The sequence below is a fragment of the Hippichthys cyanospilos genome, chromosome 9 (genome assembly GCF_059441005.1).
Source record: "Hippichthys cyanospilos isolate Australia breed blue-spotted pipefish chromosome 9, RoL_Hcya_1.0, whole genome shotgun sequence".
NCBI lineage: Eukaryota > Metazoa > Chordata > Actinopteri > Syngnathiformes > Syngnathidae > Hippichthys > Hippichthys cyanospilos.
Genome location: NC_142377.1, coordinates 20861132 through 20885313, shown reverse-complemented (window position 1 = coordinate 20885313; position 24182 = coordinate 20861132). Strand labels below are relative to the sequence as shown.

At 41.3% G+C, this 24182-nt stretch overlaps 2 protein-coding genes across 21 annotated transcripts in view; one reads left to right on the top strand and one right to left on the bottom strand.

The window, feature by feature from the left end:
• The window catches only part of igsf8 (immunoglobulin superfamily, member 8), a 55846-nt gene that overhangs the window by 10726 nt on the left and 20938 nt on the right, over nt 1-24182 (top strand). For 11 of the 20 annotated variants that reach the window (XM_088423979.1, XM_088423995.1, XM_088423992.1 and 8 more), the window contains 4 exons: nt 6874-6946; nt 7027-7391; nt 7461-7694; nt 11870-12012. The gene's annotated coding sequence lies outside the window, so the exon portion shown is untranslated. Of the gene's footprint in view, nt 1-6174; nt 6397-6873; nt 6947-7009; nt 7392-7460; nt 7695-10831; nt 10880-11869; nt 12013-24182 lie in introns of those variants that run through there. The other 9 variants (XM_088423987.1, XM_088423985.1, XM_088423988.1 and 6 more) reach the window with 9 other exon arrangements.
• Nucleotides 6676-9334, bottom strand: sp7 (Sp7 transcription factor). The gene is made up of 2 exons (XM_088423999.1): nt 9299-9334; nt 6676-8348 (listed from the first exon to the last, which is right to left on the bottom strand). The coding sequence occupies exons 1-2, from the start codon at nt 9332-9334 to the stop codon at nt 7023-7025; spliced, it is 1362 nt and encodes a 453-aa protein (XP_088280125.1). The 3' UTR covers nt 6676-7022.

Genomic DNA, 24182 nt, shown 5'->3' with positions numbered 1-24182 from the left:
TGCTTAGAAATACATCAATGAAAGAACATAATTATTCAGGAGTGTTTAGGGTGAGAAATCCACATTGGAACATGGTTAAAAAATGTCACTTTCCATGTAACTGACCCTATAAGACCCAGTGTCATTGCTGAGTCAATAGAGTACAGTATATTTGATATACTATACATTCGTTACTGCACATACAATATAAAACAAAAGGAAACATGATTTTTTACATTTTATGAAGCATTTTTTTTGATAGGTTATATGTGATTTAAAAAGAAGAAACACCCTTAACTATTGTATTTTGTTTGTACTCTGATTTCCTAATTTACGCCTTTCCTTCCATACTTAAATACGATTTTACTGAATAGTTTTATTAAAACCCCGTAATTAAGAAGAAATCCCGTTATGGTTAAATTGAAGCCCATAGTACCAATTATGGGCCATAAACTAGCATTCTTAATGGATATTTGTCATCATATTTGTATTATTAGATGGTAAACATAAAGGAAATATTTATGGATGGATCATGTCTCATTGGATAAAATGTTTTGCTGCCTCTAATTAAATTATAGATGTTGAACATTAGTATATTTCATGTCGTGTCGCATGCTGCAATTTCCTTCACTTAATTTTTACTCCCTGGAAGTAATTTGTCATCCGGAGGCCATTAAACGGGGCGCACATTATCTTTTAAAGGGGTGCAGTCACCCACAAGCCTCCCACAGCCTCTTATAAACAAAATAGCCTCGTTTAGTATTGCGTTTGTTGCAATGGGCAGCGAAGGAGTTGCTCCCTTTTAAAACTTTAAAGGCAGCTTCAGTGTACTAAAAAAAGCGGTTACATGTGTATGATTAGTGTTGAAAATATAAGCAGCTGTTAATGATTGATGATGAACACCCACATTAAACTTAATAATGTTTATGTAGATATAAAAAGCTTCATGATCATAGTTCAACTTAAGGATGTTTGAAATCTTAAAAAGATTATTTTATCTTTCTCGAGGAGCAGAAGTTGGGAGCCATAAGCAGATGGATCATAGAAGAAAGTAGAAAGTCTCTATCCCAAAAAGCAACCACAGCGCAAATCAGAAACTAGACCCAAAAAACTAGACTCGGAAACTAGAGTTAAAACATAGACTTAGAAAGAAAATAGGATGACAGCTATAGACAGACAGCTTGACATTCTGCCAATAAGTCACTGAAACCCTTCAAGAAGGCCTTAAATACAATTCAACCTTCCATTGCCCGCAATGGTGGGAGTTGGTCGGCAAACAAACAGCAAAGACCGGGACTGCGCTGTTGAGACGGCTGTATTCATGCCACGTCTTTGCTTTGTTCTTTTCATTCAACTGAACATGCTTATATTGCTTATTTTTGCCCCCACCACTAGGCGCACACTTCCACATTAACACAAATGGCTCATGAATATTCGGTATGACAGCAAATTTCGACAGCTTAACTGTGGGAAAATAAATTGACGGCTTGAATCTTGTCCGCAAAGTTTACATACTAATTGAAGGATAAGTGCAGGACAAATATTCTATTTTCAGTTTAAGTGGAATAAATAATGCCATTTTTGTACAATTATCTACTCTACTCTTTTTATATGCTAAAAAAATAATAACCCCTAACACTTTGAAAGCAATTTTTTCAATAAAAAGTTACTTTGTCTTTCAATGAGTTGCTTTCACGATAAAATACTTCAATTACAAACTCTTTCACTTATTTGAGCAAGTAATGAGTAACTATATTATTTACTTTTCTGTTCCAAATCGTAAATTAAGGCCCCAGTGTACGACAAAAAGGAAAAAACAATGAAGACATTGTACATTTTTGGTGACACGGTGTTTGTTTCCTCTCCCGGTGACCTCCGTTGATGTCTACACTCGATAATACTGACAAACAAAGACTCTTCTATCACGGGGTTTGACCTTTCTACAAAGTACCACTACTACGGCTTAGGTTTTCCTCTTAAAGCCCTGTCGCATATGGGGCCCGGGGTCACTTCACCTTTCCCCTTTGCCGGGCAGCCTTATGTCATTGTTGCTTACGGCCTCTCCGTCAAGCCTCCGAACATTCCCACATTCCGCCGCTTCTCAGCAGTTGCGCTCACACCTGCAGACACCTGTGCTTTTGTCCTGCTACTAACCTGTAAACCCCCGCCTTTACAAGGCCGGTGGGAAGCGGTGAGCACTCGTGCCTGTGGCTATCAGAGCAATTCAGTTAAGACCAGATAACAGGAGGCAAAAGGACATTCATTATCAATTTGTCCTTCACTGAACAGAGCAGAGCAGAATAAGTTACGATCAATTTACTTAGTCGTTCTTATGCCCATTGTCAGTCTTCATATTGCTGATGCAGTATGTATATGATACTTCAATGTTCATTCAAGCTCTCTTGGACTATAGTACCCATTTGGGCCACACGATTGCAGTATAATTTCTTACAGTCGTAAAAACATGACCACAACCACCGGTCTTACAAAGGAGACAAGCGATCATTACAGTATTACCGTGACAAAGTAAATATAATGGTAATCAGTAAAATGTTGAAATTAAGGATTAAACTTGACAGTAATGTTAGAATTTGTAAATTATATCACGATAAATAATTAAGTCAAACACCTCAAGAGTAATTAATTTGCTTTACCAGGATTGTGCTATTCAAGTCATTTATTTTGACATATACTGCCGTGTCCAAGATAACTAAATGTTGCTATTAGTTATGGGTACATTTCAGTGTTTAGGTTCTAACGCTGAACCAATCAGTGCCTGGATGAAAATAAATTAAAAAACGAATTCACTTTGTACAGTAGGTACAGTATTTCTAAAATCTAATCATATAATGTGTTGTTGGTTTCTTAACAAGTCACTTCCATCCGAGTTTGTTATAGTTTTCAATGAAATGGAGCGGAAGTGCACTTGTGGCTCAAACATATGGAAAAGAGTGTCCACCTCGTGGTTTTGCCTTTGTGTGTCCCAAAGTGATTATTTTCCTCCTTATGGTTTACACTTAATGTTTCCTGGCCGTTTTAAATAAAACAAGTAAAAATAAAGCTTAGGCCGCCACCACCGCCACTGTCGAGAGGAAGCGTGCGTGTTTTAAAAATGTCAGAAAATACCCGTGGCGCTGACCAGCTTGTCAAATCCCCCACTCTCCTTACCTCATTGCTGAGCTGCCTGACACACCCAAGCCCAAGCCATCCTCACCCCCCCCCCACCCCCCACCCCTCCGCCGCTTGCCTTTTATTCTGCGGACTCGACCGTGCACCCACTTCAGACCACCATAAACACGGCGCTCCTTGATGACAGAGTCGGTCCCGGGACGTTTTATATAAATTGACCTCAACTACAGCTCATTAGAAGCCCCAAATTGGTACCATGCCGTATGCTAAGTGTAAATGTTGCAACGGGTGAGTCGGTGGCTTCTGGGGGGTTCGCTGTACTGACTGTAGAAGGAAAATTACACTTTCCTATTGCGGCAGAATAAAACTATAAATACATTTGTACAAGCAGGTTGTGAATGATCTTATCTGGGGTTGAAATAACTGCCATTTTTTACCCATAGGTCATATTTTGTAAATGTGTCATGAAAGCATACAGAATAGAAGAAGAATAAAACTAAGGAAGTGGGAGTGTGCAAAATGGAATCAGGCCTCTCCCAAAGGAGCACCAAAATCAGATTTGTCATTAACAAAGTAGCAACACCTTAATTCCAACAAATATTTGTATCAAGAGATTGTAGCGTTTTATAAGTCTTTTCATTTTGCAGAACCCAGACAATTCCACCCAATAGTTGGTTGTCTCCTTGTCATCTATGGAGATGCTACAAGTGTACAGGTGTCCTCGTTTTAGGACATTCCAAAAGTTTCAAGGAACAATGAACTAGTTTATATATGATTACACAGTATGTTAAGATGCTCAGTTACAACTGTACATATTGTTGTTCATTTATTTTACGGCCAGGGAAGTTGTGCATACAAATATTGAATCTTAATGATGACTTTATTACTTTATTAGCATATAGTGTAGTGACACGACATGTTCCGACTATGGATCGGGCCGCACCCATAGGGACGGACCTCTGCCATAAAACTGAAAACCTCCTTGTAGTTTCATTGTCAACTCAGCGCCATTGTGGATCAAATTGTAAAAGTAGGAAAATCATTTGCTGCGAAATGTTAAGACAGTCCTTTAAGAAAACGCAAGAGGCCAAGATGAGATGAGAACCAAGAACCTCTCAAATGTGAGGCAGACATGCTAACCACTACTTTACTCCACCTGCGCCGCCTGATGAAAACCCGAGCTCCCATAAAGCTCAAATTGAAACTCTAAACTTGCGCGTAACCCTTAAATATGGTATAAAAATAGGGTCTGCTAAAACTGCACAGACTATTAAATAAGGTTTCACCTTCAAGTCAGCTGAGACCAAAAAAAAACTATCCAATGTCACATAATAAGATGTAGTTGTTACATCTTACGTGAATGTCAACTCAGATTTCGAAAGTGTGCCGCAAAAGAATACATTAAAATATTTGAATGAATTACATATTCATTAAAATGGGGATTTAGAAATGCTTATATAAATATATAGAAATAGACATATAGATAGATTTAGATATATAGGTAGATATATACTGTATATATACTGCTACATACACACACACACACACACACACACACACACACACACACACACACACACACGTGAATCACACACAGATACACATGTAAATATTTAAATAGGGTACTTAGAAATGCTTTGTTTTTGAATATCTATTTTTGGACAGGCAGAGACTCAAGCTCTCCTTGGGTTATCGCTACAAAAACACCCAGCTCCACCTACCTCAAGTATTTTTTCTATTCTGACAAAAAAGTGAACCTTCGCTGACTCTCTTTTGCGACACATTAGCCCGGCTTCACTCGTAATTCCACATCACGTCCGTCATCCTGCATCCTGGTCGAGAGTAATTGTCTCTTTTGTTCCAGCACCTGAACAATGCGACCACTCGCCCTCAGTCCTAATCCACCCTCCCCACCTTCTGTGTTTTATACTAACAGATAATTATGCTTCTTAAGTCTTAAGAGTGGTGCAATTGTTGTCAACAACAGTACAGGTCATTGTGTGGTTGCTAAGAGCTCGCCTGGGTGCTTTGTTTGTCCTTCCAGTGACAATGAGAGCAGGTGAGGGGGAAACGAGAAAAGGAAGTGAAATCATTTGATAGGATGCAGTCAGCAAAGACAAATGCTTTGAAATATCTTTACTTTTTTTTTTTTTAAAGCACCAAAATTGTCACGCACCAGGACTCTTACATGTACACCATACATGCCCTTCACTATGTACAATATTTTCTTATTTCACATCCCACAAAAAAAAAGCAAACACTGAAAATGTTCAACAGCGCTTACGGTGCATTTTCTTTTGACTGAAGCGCGAGGCTTCATTCCGAAGGTTACGGCTTCATTGAAAAACAACATATAAAATATAATAAACAGAAAATATCTATATATTGTTGGAAATATATAGTATGTAGCCCTTAATTCAACATTTTTGTGAAAGACTTCACAATACAAAGAATACATATAATGGTCAATGTCAAGATCTTTAAATAAATCTTTAACTTCCTTGTTATAGCTAATAAATAGTCTTAAATTAAGGCATTTTATTTCATAGTTGGCTGGCTTCAATTCATCTTGCTGACATTACATTAATCCGCAAGGTGCGACGCAACCCGCAATGTTTATAATTTAAGACATAAATTAGATTATTCTTGTAAATAGGAATTTAAATTACACATACTAGGAAGCACAAGAAAAACGTTTTGACATGACAACGCAGTCTTTGGCAAGAAGAAGCGTCGAGTCTCGCCGCGTGTTGATTGTTTCAAGAAGAGCGATGACTGAAGTATCAAAGTACAGCTGCGAATCAAATCTCTCAAAACCCCGCCGTCCCAACCGAAACGTCTCGCTCTGAAACGACGCGTCTTGTGGCTTCCGAGCTGCTTTTTCCCTCTGCCTGTGCAGATTCAGTTTCCCCAGTGGTTGCGCTCATTTGAAAGGCACAAAAATGCATCCTGGCTTCAGAAACGTGGACGTACGTGCGAGTCTTCATTCTTCTCTATGTGTGAGCGTGCTTTTTGGTTATCTGTTGTTTTGATCTCGTTTTTTTTTTTGCTTGTATTTACATGGAGATGCTTGGTTACAGTCCAAGCAAGAGGAAATGAAATGATTGTTGCAGCGGTAGGAGGTCGAGGCCAAATCGCCATCAGAAGGACTGACCAACATTGACAATACCCCGCACAGCTTCTACTGAACTTATGAGGACATTATTCATTTTTGTCCAATTGGATTTCAGTATTGATGTGTTGCTATGTCAGTCTGATCTGCCCGGGGAAAAAGTAGTGGTGGCCAATGTAAGTTAACTCACCAAATTAGCATTGAGATTGTTTCATTACCCAATCAGATGTCAGATTTATTCTCACAAGTGTTGGGTGAGCTAAAAAAATCAGGGCAACTAAAGTCCATACCACTTTCGTGAATTATGAAAACCTACTTCAGAATTTGAAAGTATTTTTTCAGAATCCATGGAGGAGAAAAATATTTTTGAATAGCTATCCATTGTAAAACCACTCTCCGGTAATTAAGGCATTCCTACAAAATCTTTTTAAGTTTTGCTGTTGTGAAAACTGGAATTCTTGCATTTCACAAAAAAAAAGAATACATTTACAAAACTTTTCTCTCTTGTTGAACCCCAACTTCAAGATATACGTAAAAACAACTTGCCCGCTTTGCCGCGCTGACAATGTTTGCATAAATGTCAATTATTTATTTATTTATTTAACTTAAGTTACTGTTTTAGGCCCAAAAAAATACAATGTTTTTCTTTACAGTGCATAATTGTTTCATGATAGCGGCGGTATCAAGAGGTGGATGAAGACGGGTAAGTCCCCACCGAAGGCACAGGTACAAAACGCACGGCCCACCACTGCACACTCACTTATTGCTTACATATAAAATATGGTTCAGATTCATTCGTGTTTCAGATCTCCAAAAGTCCGCTGCTGTTCTCCACTCCGGTGGGAACTCCCGTCTTCTCTTCTCCGTTGGCGATCGGCTCGCCGTTGCCGGCGTTGATCTCCGCCGCCTCCTCGCTCCGGTGGTCCACGTCACCCTCGACGCCGGCGGTCTTCCCCTGCAGCGCGGAGTCGGCGTGGGTCTTCTGGTGCTTGGAGAGGTGGTCGCTGCGTGTGAAGCGCTTGTTACACAGCAAGCAGGTGAACTTCTTCTCCCGCGTGTGGGTGCGCACGTGGCGCTCCAGTTCGTCCGAGCGGGTGAAGCGCTTGCCGCAGAAGAGCCAGTTGCACACGAAGGGCCGCTCGCCGGTGTGCCAGCGCAGGTGGGCCTTGAGGTGGGATGCCTTGCCGTACACCTTCCCGCAGCCCGGGATGTGACAGCTATGCACCGGTTTCTTCCTCAGGGATGCGGCTGAGGCCCCCAGCCGTTCCAGCTCCTGGCAGTTGGGACAGTCGCAAGAGGACCTGGTGGGCGCGGAGCCTGAGCCGTAGCCCCCCGATCCCCTTGCTGGCTTTAAGGCCATCGGGCTCTCCATTAACCCTGCGGTCTGAACCGGCTTGGGCTTGTACATGTCCTGAGGCAGCATGTGCTGGGACGGCTGGAGGAGGTGCGAGGACGAGCCCAGTCCCACGGAAGGGTAAGGAGCCGGGTTCAAGGTGGTAAAATCGCTGCTGTAACTGGGCAGCTGGGGGCTAAGGGAAGCCTGCGGCGCCACCGGCTGCAGGGAGGCCTGCAGACCCCCGTCCGACTGAGGCTGGGTCGCAGACAGCCAGTTGGAATTGGGGTGGACGTCCCACCAAGAGGACGTGGCGTTAGCTGGGGCGGCCGTAATGCCGGGATGGATCCCGGCTTTGTACCACGAGCCGTACGGGTGCGTCATGTCCAACGAGGTGTAGACGCTGGTGAGGCAGTCTGCTGTCGCGTGGGTTTTGGACACTAACAGAGACGGGTCCTGGGAGGCCGACGTTTGGAACGAGTGGGAGAAAGGATTGTACTCTGTCGCGTAGCCGCCGGTGGTAGGAGGGGGGCTTCCGGTCGGGGTGAGCAGTCCGCCGCCGCCGCCGGCTGTGCTGAAGGAGCCGCTGTAGGAGTCCGTCAGGCCGCTGCCGTCTGCGGCGCGCGCGTTCTTGGCCGTCTGAAGGTCGGAGGTCATGTTGTAGGGCTTCTTAAGTGGAACGATGCCGCCGTTCTTTCCGGGTGTCGCAGAGTCCCTCACTGGGCTGGTGCTGCCAAACTTGTTACAGGTCGCAGTTAACATAGCCAGAGGATTGGAGCCATAGCGCGCGTCTTCCTGGGGAGGAGGAAAAACATGAGACTGCGCGTCTGACTCGCGCAGCGTCTGTCAGTGTCAACACTAATACAAAACTCATGTCCCGCTGCCGCCGCCGTTGGCTCTTCCTGTGCTTGCCAAGTGCTCAAGGCTGTGGCAGCCGGCACGTGTTTATACTTGCGGAGGTCACGCACTGCACCTTTAGTATTTTTGTTGTTGTTGTTTTATTTGTTTTTTTTTCTACTGTGGAATCTTGTGGTTATTTTATAATAAATACAGGTTAGCTATGGACATAGCTAACCTTTCAAAAAATGAAAATACTATACCTGCCGTATATAATGTTGCGAAAGCTGCTGACTCGTTTTTTTCTAAATTAAGTTAAATGCTGTTGATGTTAATGTCATTCTCAACTTCTTATAAAAAACATTATTATTGATACATACTTTATATCTATGTAGCTCCACAGAGTACTGTTAAATATTATTGCTGTTCATGTTCACATTTCTATAGATAATTCACACCAGTACATTTAGCGCAGTTGACTATTTTTGTTGATGTTCACATTCACATCCCTATATATAGTTTAATCTGAATTGTGTTAAATAACTAAACTAAACTAAAACTAAACTAAACTAAAACTAAATATCACATAAAACAGCAAGTGACATCCGCAATTATGGATGGCCGTGCATTCACTTGCTACTGAACAACTTTATATTTATTCTTGTTGATGTCTGTCATTCATATCTGCATATATTTATGTAATATTGTTAGTCAAACTGTATACAGCTGGCACAGACTACTGCTCATTAAGTCACTCCCATTAACTGATGTTGTACAATAAGAGTTATGTCTTACTCCTCATTGCAATGAATAACATTCTACTGTCGCTTCAGGAACATGCAAGCACTCGGCTTCTTTTAAAATATCAACAGGTTTTCCAAAAAGGACAAAAAGTGCTGCGTACTTACAATGAAATTCCCTACCTCCAGAATAGATGCGGCCATCCCTGAGAAACAATATCCTAGAGGAAGCTGGAGGAGCAGCGGGAGAGGCGCAGCTCAGAGACCCGGGACGGTTTCGAAGAAGTTAGGCAGCAACGCGTGGAAGTGTTTTGAGTCTCCGGGAGCCCGGCCCCTCTAATTACAGGCTTGGGGCTCTCCTGGAAGTCGGGGTAGGGGGATGAAGGGAAATAGATGTGGATTGGTGGATGCAGGCGCGCAATCCCGCCTTTCCAAACACAGATAGATGAATGAGTCGATCCTCAATCACCATGTGGACATTCATTTCGGTCGGAAGGGTCCTTGATCCAATATTATCTAGCACAGTTTTTCCATTATGATGAATGGCTGAGTCTGATATTTGGAGACATTTCCCTGCAAGGAAGCAGAATATAAGTCACGTGGAAAAATAGCAAAAGACCAACATGGCTCTCACACCACTGTAGTACATTCATCAATCCATTTTCTATATACTGTATGTAAAAAAAAACAAAAAACAGAGTTTATGTTTTCTAGTCTCGATTTTATTATTCTGAATTCAAGCTTTGTCTCAGTTTTCAATGCGCTACAAGTTTTGGCATGACGACATGCATCAAGTGAAGCGGCTCAGACAGCCGAGAAAAAAAAACAGGGTCAAGTCGTTGAAATAAGGAGGAGATCATCACATCACATAAAACTCATTTATATTTTGGGGGTGGAGGAGCTGACTAATGAAAAAAGGGAACGAATGACGAATGAACAGTTGTAAAGCTGCATCTGCAACTCTTGGAAATTTCTCTCTGGTATTGTTCAGAAAGAAGAGTTTGCCCCATGTCCCCAAGCAGCTTGTGTGCAACTTATGTTGCTTCAACTTGGCAACAGAATTAGGAAGTGTTTTTATAAATCCATAGTATTAAGCATTCAAACTTTGATAAATGGGCCCTTAGGCTGCCCTTACTAATAATATTAATTTAAAAAAAGAACAAAACAAACAACAACCCTAAAAAAATGAACATGTCAGCTTAGAGTCATCCTTCTATCTAGTATACCTGCTTCTGATTGGATCTCCATGTTGACTGCTTATCTTCGCTTACCTTCAATGTTTGGAATACCGTCATCAAATATGTTCAAACATGTTTGCAAAAACGTTTAAACATTTTGCATGTGTGTTTGAATGAATGTTTCCGCAAGTGTATTCAGATAGACGTGAAAAAAAAACCTTACTCTCCCTTGCCAGCACTGCGTTTGCATACAAAAGCTCGTAAAAAGTAACATGTATTTCCGGGAAAAATTAAAATTTTTCAAAATAAAAAATAATTTAAAAAATGTGCAAAAATGGAAAACAAATTGAAAAAAGCAAAAAAAACATTATACAGTACTGTATTCATAAAATAACTAAGTAATATTAGTTAATAACTATGTTAAAAATTCTTCAAGCGTTAGAGTTCGTGAAGTTTGTTATCTTATTTTGAAATGTGTGATTTTAATTTGTCGGGTTGCGTTGCATTTCCGTTTCCTGTTTTACGTTCTCTGAGTCATTCGGCTCGTTACGGTGACGTACTGAATGACAACGTAAGCTCATATATATACTTTATTATCATTTATGTTGATAACGCACGCTACTGCCTATGTTAAGTAAGCGATGAGTGTTTATTCTGTTTATGTGTACGTTTGTGTAGAGGCTGCACTTTATAGTTAGTAGTTGTTGTTAGTTGTTGCTAACCCGCTAATGTCGGCTAAAAATACAGTCAATTCATAGATTAAAGTTCGGCAAGTGTTTATATGTTAGTTTACTGACTTTAACATTGTTGTTGGTTTATTATTCAACAGATACTACATGATACACCATACATGAGCCAAAATAAATGTGAAGTTCAACGTGATGACTTGCGTACTCGCTCACCGTAGTCTTGGTGCAGATAACCAGTCCTGAGAACAAATTCTGAACAAACTTAGTAATATTAGTTATTTAATGAATATACAATCATGTTAATAATGTTTATAAGGATAATGTAATGTTAAATAATAGGAGAAAGGAAATAAAATACGCAAAAAAAAAGGATTCTTTATGGTTACTGCGGATATATTGGTGCGTACATAGAAATCTAGGAACTTATACCCTACTTCGCGGGTTTCAGACTTCGCGGGGGGTTGACATTAACGGCGAAGTAGGGGGGATCACTGTACGTGCATTAAGTTACCATCAACCAACTTCTCTGCTTAAGTAACAGTTTGAAGCATGCTCCCACACTCATTCGCATGCTGTGTAGCACTTGTTTCTATTTTCCATTAAAGGTTATGTCGTTTATTGTGTTTGAAACATGTACGTACATGCATATAAGCATATCGTTACTTTCCCAGCTGAGAAGCTATGTTTGTTTGCCTTATTTCATTTGTTGGTCAAGAAAACTGACACAAAAAACCCTTTCCACTTTGAGTCAAAAGACAGATTCTCATCTCCTTGTGGGCGTCTCATTTTTTCGTGAAGGCGAGCACAGAAGATTAAAATTGTTGTCAAAAATAAACATATAATTTCTGTCCTTATTTTCTCCTCAATTACAGGGCACGGTCGGAGCTGGGCTTGTCGTTGGGGAGAGTCTGGCCCTCACAAGAACACAGCGGCTATATTTGGGAGTCTGCTCTCCGGCTAACCTCCGTCGCTTTTATTTTCCCATTCCAAGGAGGACTGCGAGTGAAGAACAAAGGCGAGTGCTGTCTGTCAATCCGTCCGTCCGTCTGCACCAGGGATGTCCAAACTATTTCCACTGTGGGCCAAATGCAGAAAAATGGAAAAAAGGGACAGACAGGGGGTAGTTAACCCTTCGTTTGTAAAACGTGCTAAAACAAGTTCAATATGCCGTTGCTCAAACATGCTAAGTAGTTAAACATATATAAAGAGAAAAGCCTTACTGTCTTTAAACTTCAAAATAAAATGTGGGATTCAGTGGTCCCTCGCTGTGTCACAGTTTGATGTTTGTAGCTTCACTCTAGCGTAGATTTTCATTTATGACCATCACTTTTTGTATTGCAGGTTTATGTTGGTATTCCTCTAGTATATTTTCTTCCTTTTCAGACCATTCTTTTTTTTGACAGGGACATTTTGACAGAGGCGACAGGCCAAAACCTCATGTCAGACCATTTTGGTGAATTATTATTATTGTTATTATTATTAAGAATCTATACAATCGGTCTTTTCACTTTGTGTAGGTGTTTTTTTTTTTTAAATTACTGCTCAATCTTAGGTTGGTTCAAATGGCTTGCACTCATTCATGATCCAATGATAACGACTGAACAAATAAGCCATTTTTGGGGTATCCTGAAAAGTGATGATTTTGGTGATATAAGGCTTAAACCCAACCCAAGCGAGATGAAATTTTCAAACCCAATCCCCAGTTTGGATCTTCTACAACATTGCTATACAGTAAAATGTAAATAAAAATATACATTGATAGTAAGTTGTACTTGGGCCCTAAGGCCAGTAATTCATTATCTAATTCATGCTACATTTACAGGACCTTCACTCCCTCAGTCACTCACTCTTCCACACAAGACAACTTATTTCCAGGTGGGTCCAGATGTGTATTTTCTAAACCAGGATTTAGTTGAGCGAAAACATCTTAAAATCCAAGATAGGTTTTATTTTACAATTTTTGTAGGAGAAGAGTGGGACTTCAATTAGTTTGCTGAGCTTCTCGTACGTATTGGTATGTGGTCCGTATTGAGGCGGGCCAATTAAATTTGTTTAACAAGGGGTCCTTGGTTCACTCATCCACTGTATTAAAAAAGCTTGTCAAATCTTCTGACGTACTCCTGAGGGATTTCTATCCCCTCTCATTTGACTTGAGAACTACTACAGGTTACAGTCATTAAACAAATCTCCCCTCTCCTTAACGCCCCATTAATGTTTAATGTTTACATGCGAGTAAAAATGACAGGGCAGGTGAGGATAAAACAGCAAAGAACTACTTCAGCCTAGCTTTACAGGAGTCGCTGTGCTCTGAATATTTGGCGTGTGCCCCATTTATAGCTGCCATCAAAAGGAGGGCAAGCAAGGGGTGTAATTAGAGGAATGCGTAAAGCTCATAAGAGGCCTTCCAGAAGGCTTTCCCCTGCTTCTGTTCCATGTTGCAGCTTGGTTTTCAGTTTGTTTGTTTTTTTCACGAGATGAGAAGCCATGATGACATTTTGTTTTGCCAACTACCTTTGTCTCTACTTGCGATCCTCGCTTGAGTGGTTTCCGAGGCTCCTAGGCTAATATCAGTTAAAGCATTACAAGATAATGATTGTTAGAGGCTGGTACAGGGGCGGTGTAAAGGCAGTACTATTATCATCATCGTGCCTCTGGCAAGCTGTTTTTATTTACTCAGATGGGGTTGGTGCTGAGAGCACAGAATAGGCAAGGAATTCTTGGAAATGCCTCAAAGAAGGAAAATAACACGTTGAGGGATGTCTGGGGAGCCAAATTAACATTGTAACATGGGCGAAAGCTCCAAAAAGTTGGATTTCACTCAAGGCTCAACATTACCCCTAGCTGTGAATGTGCTTAAATGATTGTCTCTATGTGCATGATGTAGTTCTTGACTATGACTTTATATATCAGCCTTTATGATAGTTGCCCCACTTTGTAAGCACTTTATTTTTTAATTGCCTTGACTTTTTGAGAGGACATTCCGGGGACTGGTCGCCAGCTCTGCAGGCGTTAGACTTCCTTAGCAAGGTCATCCAGCAGCTTTCTCCTGCGAAATAGTCACAGCGAGGTTTGGCAAATTGATTTTCACCGCATACTTGTTTCTAATGCGCTTCCCGGGAAAGGTTAATTGCCGTCCGCTCCCCTCATCTGTCGCGTCAACGTGTCATTTGATGTGACCGTGCTACCAAAGTGAGCAGTGACTGCTCCATGGAATTTCTCGCTGTGAATCCAATCCTCTGTCAAGCCTCAGAAAATTAACAATGTTCTTAATATTGCGATGGTGGGGGGGGGATAAAAATGATTGGATGTGTTTAACTTTGCTGCTTGATGGAAATGTGGTGAGGGAATCAGGGTCAGGGATAGACTCCCCTTGCAGCATGACTTTGTGCTATTTTTCCAGGCCGTGTGGTCAAAGATTGAGAGCGCTTGTCAACGGAAAATGAGAGCGAGTGAGAGAATGTGTGCGTGTGATGGGGGGGTGTAGACGAATAGACTGGGGGGCTTGGGGGTGAGACAGAGTGGTGGGTTCCATTTGTAGATGCATCCATGCTGTTGATTGTGGCTTTAGATCTGAGTCACGTATCCCTCCTCTTAGCCATTCAGACATGAGAAGTGACGACGTGCTTTTTGATGAAGGAAAGAAAAACACCTGGGCAGCCTGAGCGCTCCGCTTCGGGGCAGAGATGGCGGTTTTGAGTAATGTGACCGCCAGTAGACTCCAGCGTAACCAGTGGACAGAACATATTCAGACATGGCGGCAAGCACGTAACGCTTCTGTACGCGTCTGTAGATTTTTCCGAATGGCACGACGCGAACGGAGAGACGACATCCATTAAAAAGTAGACTGAAATCCCCTTTGTGTTTTTCCAATGGTATCAAGTCTCACCTCTCCACACTAGCAAGCATTGGACTAAGGCCATGTCCACATGAAAATGGGTATTTTCTTTTCGTAATGGCTTTTTTAAATGCCCTTGAATCAGGTTAAAGTTTTTCAAAACTTTAACATTAGTGTGGACACGTCATGTTTTTAACTCATTCCCTGCCAGCCCACTTAAAACGGATCTTTGCCATCAAAAGCCATAACTTAGTCAGGGGGACATTTCATTATTATTTTTTCCCTAAATGTAATAAAGTCTGTGATGCCTTATTCGAAACAAAGAGTCAAACTTTCATAAATAACACGAGACTAGAGTTTGTCCTCTAGGCAAACGCCTTCCTTGTTGGGAAAATGCGGGCATAGATTGTGTTTTCAATCACAGAGGTCACATTTTATCATCAGACTGTCGAGATCATGCATAGGTGTGGCATGACCTTAGGGCTCCTTGATTAGGGGAGGCGGAGTCATCGGCTTCACACCTGCGTATTATTTTTTTTAAGAGAAAAGTACCCTTAAACTGCAATGTTTATACCAATGCATTTTGTGCAATGTGCCCCAAAATGACAAACACACTCTTACTCAAATTTTTCTTGCTTCATTGAGAATTTTCATGTTCAAGAAGTAAAAGGTTCCATGTACAAACCCAGGTGGTCACTGAACAACAAAATATTATGCTGAATACTTATTTCTCTTCTTCAAAAGTTAAACAGTGATAGACTCCACCTCACCAGCAACTGTCATAACTACATATGTCTCCAAAATTCTAGCGAGAAGGCCCTTTAACCTGCTCCCAGCCAAGTGGCTGTCCGCAGCTTGTCGCTATACACCAGTCACCGTCCTGGCCTGTAATCTGGATGTCTGTCACAGGGACCTGTGGCCAACTAAATGACCCCTAGCGAGCATCAGTTGCTAAGGGTGGCACAATGACAGTCTCCTTTGCTATCTCTTTATTTTGTTCTGTGTGAAACGACTGTGCCAAGTGGGGTATGTTTTAGGTTTGATTTCTGGGTACTTTGTGTAGATGAATGAAAGAGTGACTTGTGTTTTATAACATTTACTTGGCTTTGTAAGACATTTCTTTGTGTAATATTTTTACACGGCAGAAATATTATACCCTAGCAATTGTCTAAACAATCGAACTGTAACAGCCTTGTTTAAGTGAAAGAAACCAAACCCAAAAATGGAAAGGTCGACCCTTATAGCAGCAGCAGAGGCTCGGTGCCATGCGTTTTCCCAATGAATGTACGAGCCAACTATAACATAATGAAGAGAAAAGCGTTTTCTTGAGAAACACTGTATGAGCATGTCAACTTATCACGGTGCCTTAAATGTACTGCAGACCTGTTGAACTACTAATTTGCTCAGCGTGTGGAACCTCACACTATGCCAGTACCATAAAGTAAACTGTATTCAGCGGCCATGGACCAAGCCAGAAAAAATTGTATTTGCCTGTATTGTAAACACAAAATATACCCAAAACTTGGACTCCCAAAATGCTTGAATATGATTTAAAACAAAGTTTATCACATCCCATCATTATTACTATTTTTATCTTTAAAAATAAAGAAGGGTTTAAAGATGACTTGATTTAAAACAACAAAAAATTGCATGCGTGGAAGGTGCAATAACACTTGCGTTTATGTCACTACCTTGGAAGTGGCATGATGTGTCGTCTCGGTTCTAGAGCACAAAATTAAGCTGTCAGTAAACAGCTGTTTGTTGTTGTTTATCACATTGTGAACTGTTGAATAAGAATAGATGAGCGTAGGAGACTAGAGAAGACCCACGCGAGCAAGGTCAGGGCATGTTGGAATTGAACCTGGGACCTCTGAACTGGGAGGCAGACCTGCTAACCGCTTATCCACTGTGCTGCCCTCAGGGGTCCCTAAGGGTTGGAAAAAAAAGGTCAATCGTACCCTGAAGGGATACTGATCGGCCTCCCACTGTATTTAGCATAACCGGTTTTGGTTGAGAGGGCAAGTTCATAAGCAGAAGGACGACGTAAAAATGCGCGAGTGAGAGTTGGCGGTCCAATGAATGGTCAAGTTGATTTATGTCTCATGCGTGAATTGAATTTCAACATATGAGAAGGCAATTTCCTTTCTTCATTATGCATTACGTGTGTATGGTTAGATTACAACAAAATAAGCCTGAATTTATCCATTGGAAAACTCCAGTTTTAGTGTTAAAAATATGATCCCAAAATGAGTCATATTCCAAACATCTGTCAATGAGTCATATCATCCATTTTTTCCATGTCCGCAATTGTCTTGGTGATATGTTTGTGATGTTCACGGTTTGATATCTACTCAATTTTTTGAGCCTCAAGCAGTTAGCTAGCGGGGGTCTTGGAGTATGCGAATGAGCTACTGCTTCTCCGGCCCCCACTGGCCAATAACTGCAAGCGTGCCTTTGCTAGCACGAAGACAGAACAAGTATCCATTGCGTTTTCACTCATTGCTGCAGCACAACGTCATCAAGCTGTGTTATTAGAGTCATTTATAATGAATCAGAGTGTGTTTTGCGTGCAGCAAAGATGCTTGAATGCAAATTGGCCTCTCGCCATGTCAACAACTTCACAACACTGCAGCCCTGCTTACATGTTGGCTTTGACAATATTCCCATGTAGCCTGTCCATCGCATGTCCCAACTTCATTGGAATTGGGGTTGTACAAGCAATACAAATGTAAATGATCCTCAACACGTGGCCTTTAAACTAACACACCTGTCCCAGATTCCTTTACGCATCTTTCACTGATAATTTCTTCAATGATGGAAAATTGCCAGTGTGCCCCTCATTTTGTGTCAGTGCCACTAAAAGCAAATATATTTTAATAAAGGCAGAAAATGCCATCTTTTACAAGGGGGGGGGGGGGGGGGGGGGGGGCTGTCCCGCTGCACCTTCCCCTAAAACTGCTTCTTATATATTTAGTCAGCGCCCCCAGACCCTGACAGCAGCTGCCGCTGAGGTTTGGGTGGGAGCTCATTACTTCGCGGTGGAGCCTCGCCAAAAATCGGGGAGGCTTTCTTTTTTTGGGCTGCTTTATTTCATATGGGTAAATCTTAACGCTATACGCGCCATGATCTGTTCCATGTGTGGAGCGTGTGCCACCGGCAGTCATCCCCCCTCCACCCCCCCAACTTAACTCAAATTGACTTCCGTTTTTCAAATCCTGGATGCACCAAAATAACCCAATTGGTCGAAAGACCTCACTTTCTTTCCTTTCTTTTTGACACATTTATCCACTCGCATGAACTCCACACGTGGGCTGAACCAGTCTGCCACCATGCCTCCATTTTATTGATTCAGAAACTGTCATTTGTTCTCACGATTTCACATTTTCTGTAAAAACGTATTTGTTTAACTCAGTAATTCCTTCGCATAGTTCTAGAGAAAGGCAATTTATTACTCGCGGTCCATGTCATGGAGTTATTTTACAAAACTACACTTATAAAAAGTTCACTCATATTCTCTCATACACATAATCCAGCTAATGATGATATTGATGCTACATTTATGTTTTTGATGGAAGAAAGCCCAAAACCTTTTTTTAATAAAACTTGGAAATAGTTTTAACTTGTAAAAAAAATGACAAGTTTTCTTCTGCAACTCCTTGTGGCTCCTTGAATATCTCATGCCTCTTCTGCTCTGCGGTTCACATCTCTCAAGACAAAAAAATGTCCGTCGCTCAAGCGTCTTTTCTGTTAATCGAGGATCTTTCAGAGCTTCACACTCGATGCCTTCTTGCGGTTTGCGGAGATCTTCGGGGAGCTGTCGTTTATTTATCAGAGACATATTGAGCTGGCGGAAAGAGGGGATCTTCAAGCGCGTCAAGTCTCCTCGTCTGCAGGAGTCGGGTGACCCAGAGTATCGGATGTCCTCGTCTTTTATTGAGTGATTGGGTGCAACCCAAGTGAAGTGTGCTTGATTTGTATTTCCTTTTGAGGAGAGGGGACTGATATGCGGGCACATCCTGGTCAAGATGAGAAAAGGGGATCAAGATGAACAAAAATTGGAGAGGCTGTCAAGTTCATGTAGCTCAGATTGGGAAAAGGAAAAAAAAAAGACGAGGCGGGTGGAGTAGGAAGGAGCCGCGAAATAGAAATGGTCTTTCTTGCAAGCAAGGTAAAATAAGCATCTAGTGTAGCTCATGGGGGACTTTTATTACTTATAACCTGAAACCCCAAAAATCAAAACAAACACAAAAAAGGCCAAGCTGCGCCATATGTGTGTGCAAGAGGAAGCCCGACTTCTTTTTGTCAGACCACCCAGAGCTTCTGCCCACACGCTGCCTCCTCAAATGAGAATGTGCAGGACCCAGCATGGCATACTTCACAAGATCTCCAAAATGAATCCTTTGGAATCAACTTGTTCTTTTGCAAGGGTGAGAAACAAGCAAACGTCGCACGTAAACTGCTGCATGCCTAAAGAACTTGATTTTTCTTTCAAGACAATGCATCGCTCAAGATACCGTACTGTTCCGCTACTAAATGTGGGAGCAGTATCGCTTATACCGATAATTTCGAACAATCAAATTGACTGCATCAAAATGAGATCTTTTCAATAAATTTCAATAAATTCAATAAAATAATATTTTACATAATATGTAATATAAACAATATAGGACCAAGCACAGAGCCTTGAGGGATCCCCGTGTTTTATCTTTACATGGTCGGATTTTTCAATTAACATGTAAATACTGTTTTGTGTCATCTAGGTAACTTTTGATCCATTTATGTGCCAAACCTTTAATTCCATGTGACTCAAATTTTCGCATTCATACAGTATGAGCTATCAAATGCTTTTTTTTCCTGAAGCCATATTGGTTTTTACTTATAAGATTGTACTTATCTTACTTATCTCGGCTATCAATTTCACCCATTCAAAGGAGGGAACCAGAATTGTGTTTACACGATCACATATTTGGGTTAGAAAATGGGTAACTCGGTATAAATTTTGTCTCATCTCAATCAAGTGTGCTTACATAATATATAAAAATCCAAATTTTGCCAATATTTGTGTTTTAAAATCACGCAGGGATCATTTATTGACTTTTTTGCTACGCGCTGCCGTTTCGACGATGAATTCGTCGTAAAAGGCCCTATTGAATATTTCTCTCGTTTCCAAGGTTGGCGTGCATGTGAGGAACAATTTGTCCACGCCGGCTGAGTCAACTGGAGTGCAAATGTCGAAATCCTCCCTAAAGCTTTTCGGTGCTTTGAGTGAAAATAAAGAAAGCAAGCGTCCTTCCCCCCTCTAGCCCGAAGCCACAGCATGTGGTCTACTCTGGTGCTGCGCTAAAAATGGCAGTCGGGCGGCCTCGGGTGAAGCCCAGAACAGCCTCCACCGTAATGGCCCCGCGTGGGTGTGGCCCCTCGTAGATGGCTTTTGAGGGGGCCCCTCCCGGACGCCCGCACCCCTTGCCAGCGCCCAAGGGCTCCAGGCTGCCTGACCAGAGACACCGCGATGTGGCCCACGCTGAATCCGGGCCGAGCCGGGCCGGGGTGGGTTGGGCTTAGGTCAGCGCTGCTGTCGGCGGGGCCTTCAACGTCTTTGCGGCAGGTCCCTGCACTCCTGCCCTCTGCTGGGGTCACAGGGCAGAATAGGAGGAGAAACCGAAATATCGAAATCGGTCGTTACGATGCAATCCGCCGGCTCCGTTTTGACATATTTCAAAAAGACGATAGACAACCACATTGCATTCTGAATTTAAACTTTTGTTTTGGAATTTATTAAATCAATTTAACTATATGGTGGTTGCTGTTTGCGTGCAGAAAAAAACGGTTACTGCAAATTACCACCTTAAGAAATGTTGAGATGACAAGTCAGCGTCATCGAAAAACCTAAAAAAAAAAATAATCATAATTTTCACAAAATCCCTGTGACAGTTGGCTCAAGCTTGCAATATGCACCCCCAAAAATGATCAGCAAAAGTGTTTTAATAGAAAAAAAAGTGTGTTACCTTTATTGAAAAAAAACTTCATAAATGTTTACTTCCTACTATTTTTCAAATTTGTAGTTGAACTTTTTGCTTGTTTTGATGTCACTGTTCACATTTAAAATAAATATTTCTCCCAGAGACATGACAACTGCATGAATAAAATCTAATTATGACATAAAAATGAAACGTACTAAACTAAATACATGAAAAGTATAAAAAAAAAACAGACAAACAAATGAATAAATCATCTATATTACCAAAAATCAGGGGGCGCATCAATGATACTGAACTGTATTTCTCCTATTAGTCCACCTCCATAAAAATATGTTCAAAAGACACATCCCTTATTGGAGACACATTCTAAAACTTTTTTTTTTTTTAAATCATAGGTCCCAACCCTCAAGTGCATGTCAAATGCACTCAAGCAAAGTCCTCATTTAGGCTACCAACATTCACAAGTTGCCTTATATTGACACTTCTTACCCTGCTGGTCGTCATAGTGATTTCAAAGCACAAGCTGCCCACTTGGGATTCTGCATTCAGTACATTGTTTCGATTTGAATATCTAAAAGCAGTTACTGGTTAATGCTAATAGTTTGAAAGCAGTCATTCCCGGACATATTGGACAATTTGTCCCGTTTTCAGTCAGTTGAGCAGCTTGGAGCCGAAGGGCACGCCTGTCATCCTTGAGTCAAGCACCAATTCTCCCGATCATGTTGACTTTTCACCCCCGTCGACTCCTATGGATTGTGCGTGCGTAATACCTCGACGCGCGAGTTAAACTTCTCCATGTAAAAGGCACACATGTGATCGTAATGCAGCCTGAGCGGCGATAGTAAACGATATGGCGGAGAAGGCAGCCAGTCACCTTCTGGTTCGAATCAGCGGGGGGAAAAAGGGCTCCGAGGGGGCTTACTTTTGGATAGGTTGCCTTTTATTGCTTCTACCCTTTGGTTCGGGCCTGTTTGTGGAAGTGTGGCTGGCGGTCGGCCCCTCAGCTGGCAGCGCGGCGGCGTTTAATTGCTCTTTGTTGTGGCGGGCTGCTGGAGGGAGAGGAGGAGGAGGAGGCCCTGTGGTCGTCTTTGCACAATGGGGCTTCGGCCTGCCAACTCACACACACTCACGCACACATGCACTGCCTGTACACCTCCACACCGCTTGAAATTCATCACCATTTATCAGTAGTGTCAAAATGGAACACATAATTCCTGTCATTTGAAAGTAACTCGTTGCACACATGGACAAAATTATCGGTGTACCCTTTCGTTAAAGAGAGAAAAGCCCACAATGGTCATTGAATAACTTGAAACTGACAAAGGTAATAATAATTGGAGTGAAGGCCCTTTTTCACACGTTCGATTTAGCATTGCCCATCTGTCAAGCATACCTGCTTTTGATTGGGCTCATTTGGGAAAATTTCCTAGCTTGAGTTAATAAAATACATGCCTTGGAACTCACCCAAAATGGTAGCTTTGACCCCAAAATTCCAACCTCTTCATCAATATCAGGCAAGGGTCCTTGAGAGTTTTTCATGTTCTGTCATGATAGAAATGGCCACTGAATTACATCTCCGCGGCAAATTTTTCAGACTCATAAGCGTGCACAGTAGCTTTGGGGAGTTAGAAGAAAAGAAAACAAATGTGATATGCATGGTGGTACCAGGAATAATGCATGAATTCCTTCAGTTCTTGCCTTGTTTTTATGTACCAACAGAAATAATACAAAAGAATAAATTTGGCGAAGTGACCTGTACACAAATAACAGGAATCCAAGTCTGCAGATGTTCAATAGGGTTTAGATGAGGGCTTGTAACATTGTCTATTTTTGGAGCCCATGTCCCATTGGATACCCATGACTTGTGTCTGAGACAAGGCTTAATGACACTAAGATCATTTTTCTCAAGAATGACCTGGATGGGGGTCAGTCTTTGTTGGAACTTCAAATCCAAGACATCCCTGTGTTGGAAGTTGCACTAGAACACTTATCGATCCCCACATTTTTGAGGCTGAGTTGATGACTTTACACAGATCTGATTGGCTTTGTCGGATACACTCACATTTTGCATTTTATACAAACCAGTGATATAATTTCGATTATCAGATGGATGGAACTGATTTGGTCCACAAAATACAGCAATCATAATCTTTTTAACTACACAAAGTTTAAGTCCACCAAGAGCAGGCAAGCTTTAACAAGATTGTACGCTAATTAAAAATCTCAGTTTAATCTAAGAACATCATTTTATTTACCTAACTTCAATTGAATATGTTGCGAGAAGAGAGAACTGTTTTGTAACCAAGGAGGCTGCGCTGGAGCAATTCATCCACACGGCGACAGATTTCATACAGCCTAGCGACACAAGTTAGCTGAATTCTGATTAGATTAAAAAAAACAACAACAAAAAAACACTGTAAAGAGCAAAACCAAATGGATACAATATGACATATAATATAACACGAAAAGAATAGAATATGGACAATAATTTTAAATAAACATATCTATGTTTATTTATTTTTAATAGCCTGACTTATCTGACTCTGCGCCTCATTCAGTAACTGTGACCGAACCCAAAAACAGGCCAATGGCGCTGCAGTCACACAGCAAGATTGAGGAATGAAGACAGAAAAGACCCTGCTCGGGATTTCGTAGCAAAGAGCTTACTGGTCTTGGCAGACGGCGGAGTGTTGGGGGAAATGATAAATGTAAGCATAATTATAATCCCTATATAATAATACGGGATGGGATGAGAGTAAACAGAAGCTACACGCTTTGTGTGTCGGTGCTGTTTTGTCAAGGCCCAAAGCCTATCATTATCACATTTGTGAGGAACACTTGCTGAATAATGGGTCGCGTGTGTGTTTGGAGGGGTAATGCGTCGCAGTGATTGGGCCCCTCCCAGTGGATGTGCGTCGGCTTGCGTAGGAGAGAATCCTCAAGACATCTAACGTGATTCATCTTTTATGCCTTTGATTCGTCGTTACATATTTGCGTGATGACATGCGTTGTAACTTTTTTTAAGGCAAAAGTCAGACTAGGATTGTCTTGAAAATAAAAATACAAAAGTATATGTACAAAATTAAAAGCTTGTTTATGGGAAATAACCTATTTTTTTTACTAAGTAACCAAAAAAAAGGTGTTTTTTCTTGTCAAAATGTATTGGAGGGCAAAATTTATGTTTTTTTTTTTCAAACTTTTGATCAACAATGAGTATTCTTCTTATTTTTCTTTGAAGAGTGATTTATTCTACGTGATTTTCTTTTTAAGAAATTGACTTTTGTCAATGTTTGCCGACTAAAAGAACTAAAGACTGAAACTCACTGAAAACTGAATATTTTCTTAAAAAATATGTATATGTATCTTTCCATA

Coding starts and splice junctions, on each gene's coding strand:
- sp7 (XM_088423999.1), bottom strand. CDS start 9,334: ATGGCCGCATCTATTCTGGAGGTAGGGAATTTCATT. Junction 8,349..9,298: donor TGGAGGTAGGGAATTTCATT/GTAAGTACGCAG, acceptor CCTCCTCCCCAG/GAAGACGCGCGCTATGGCTC.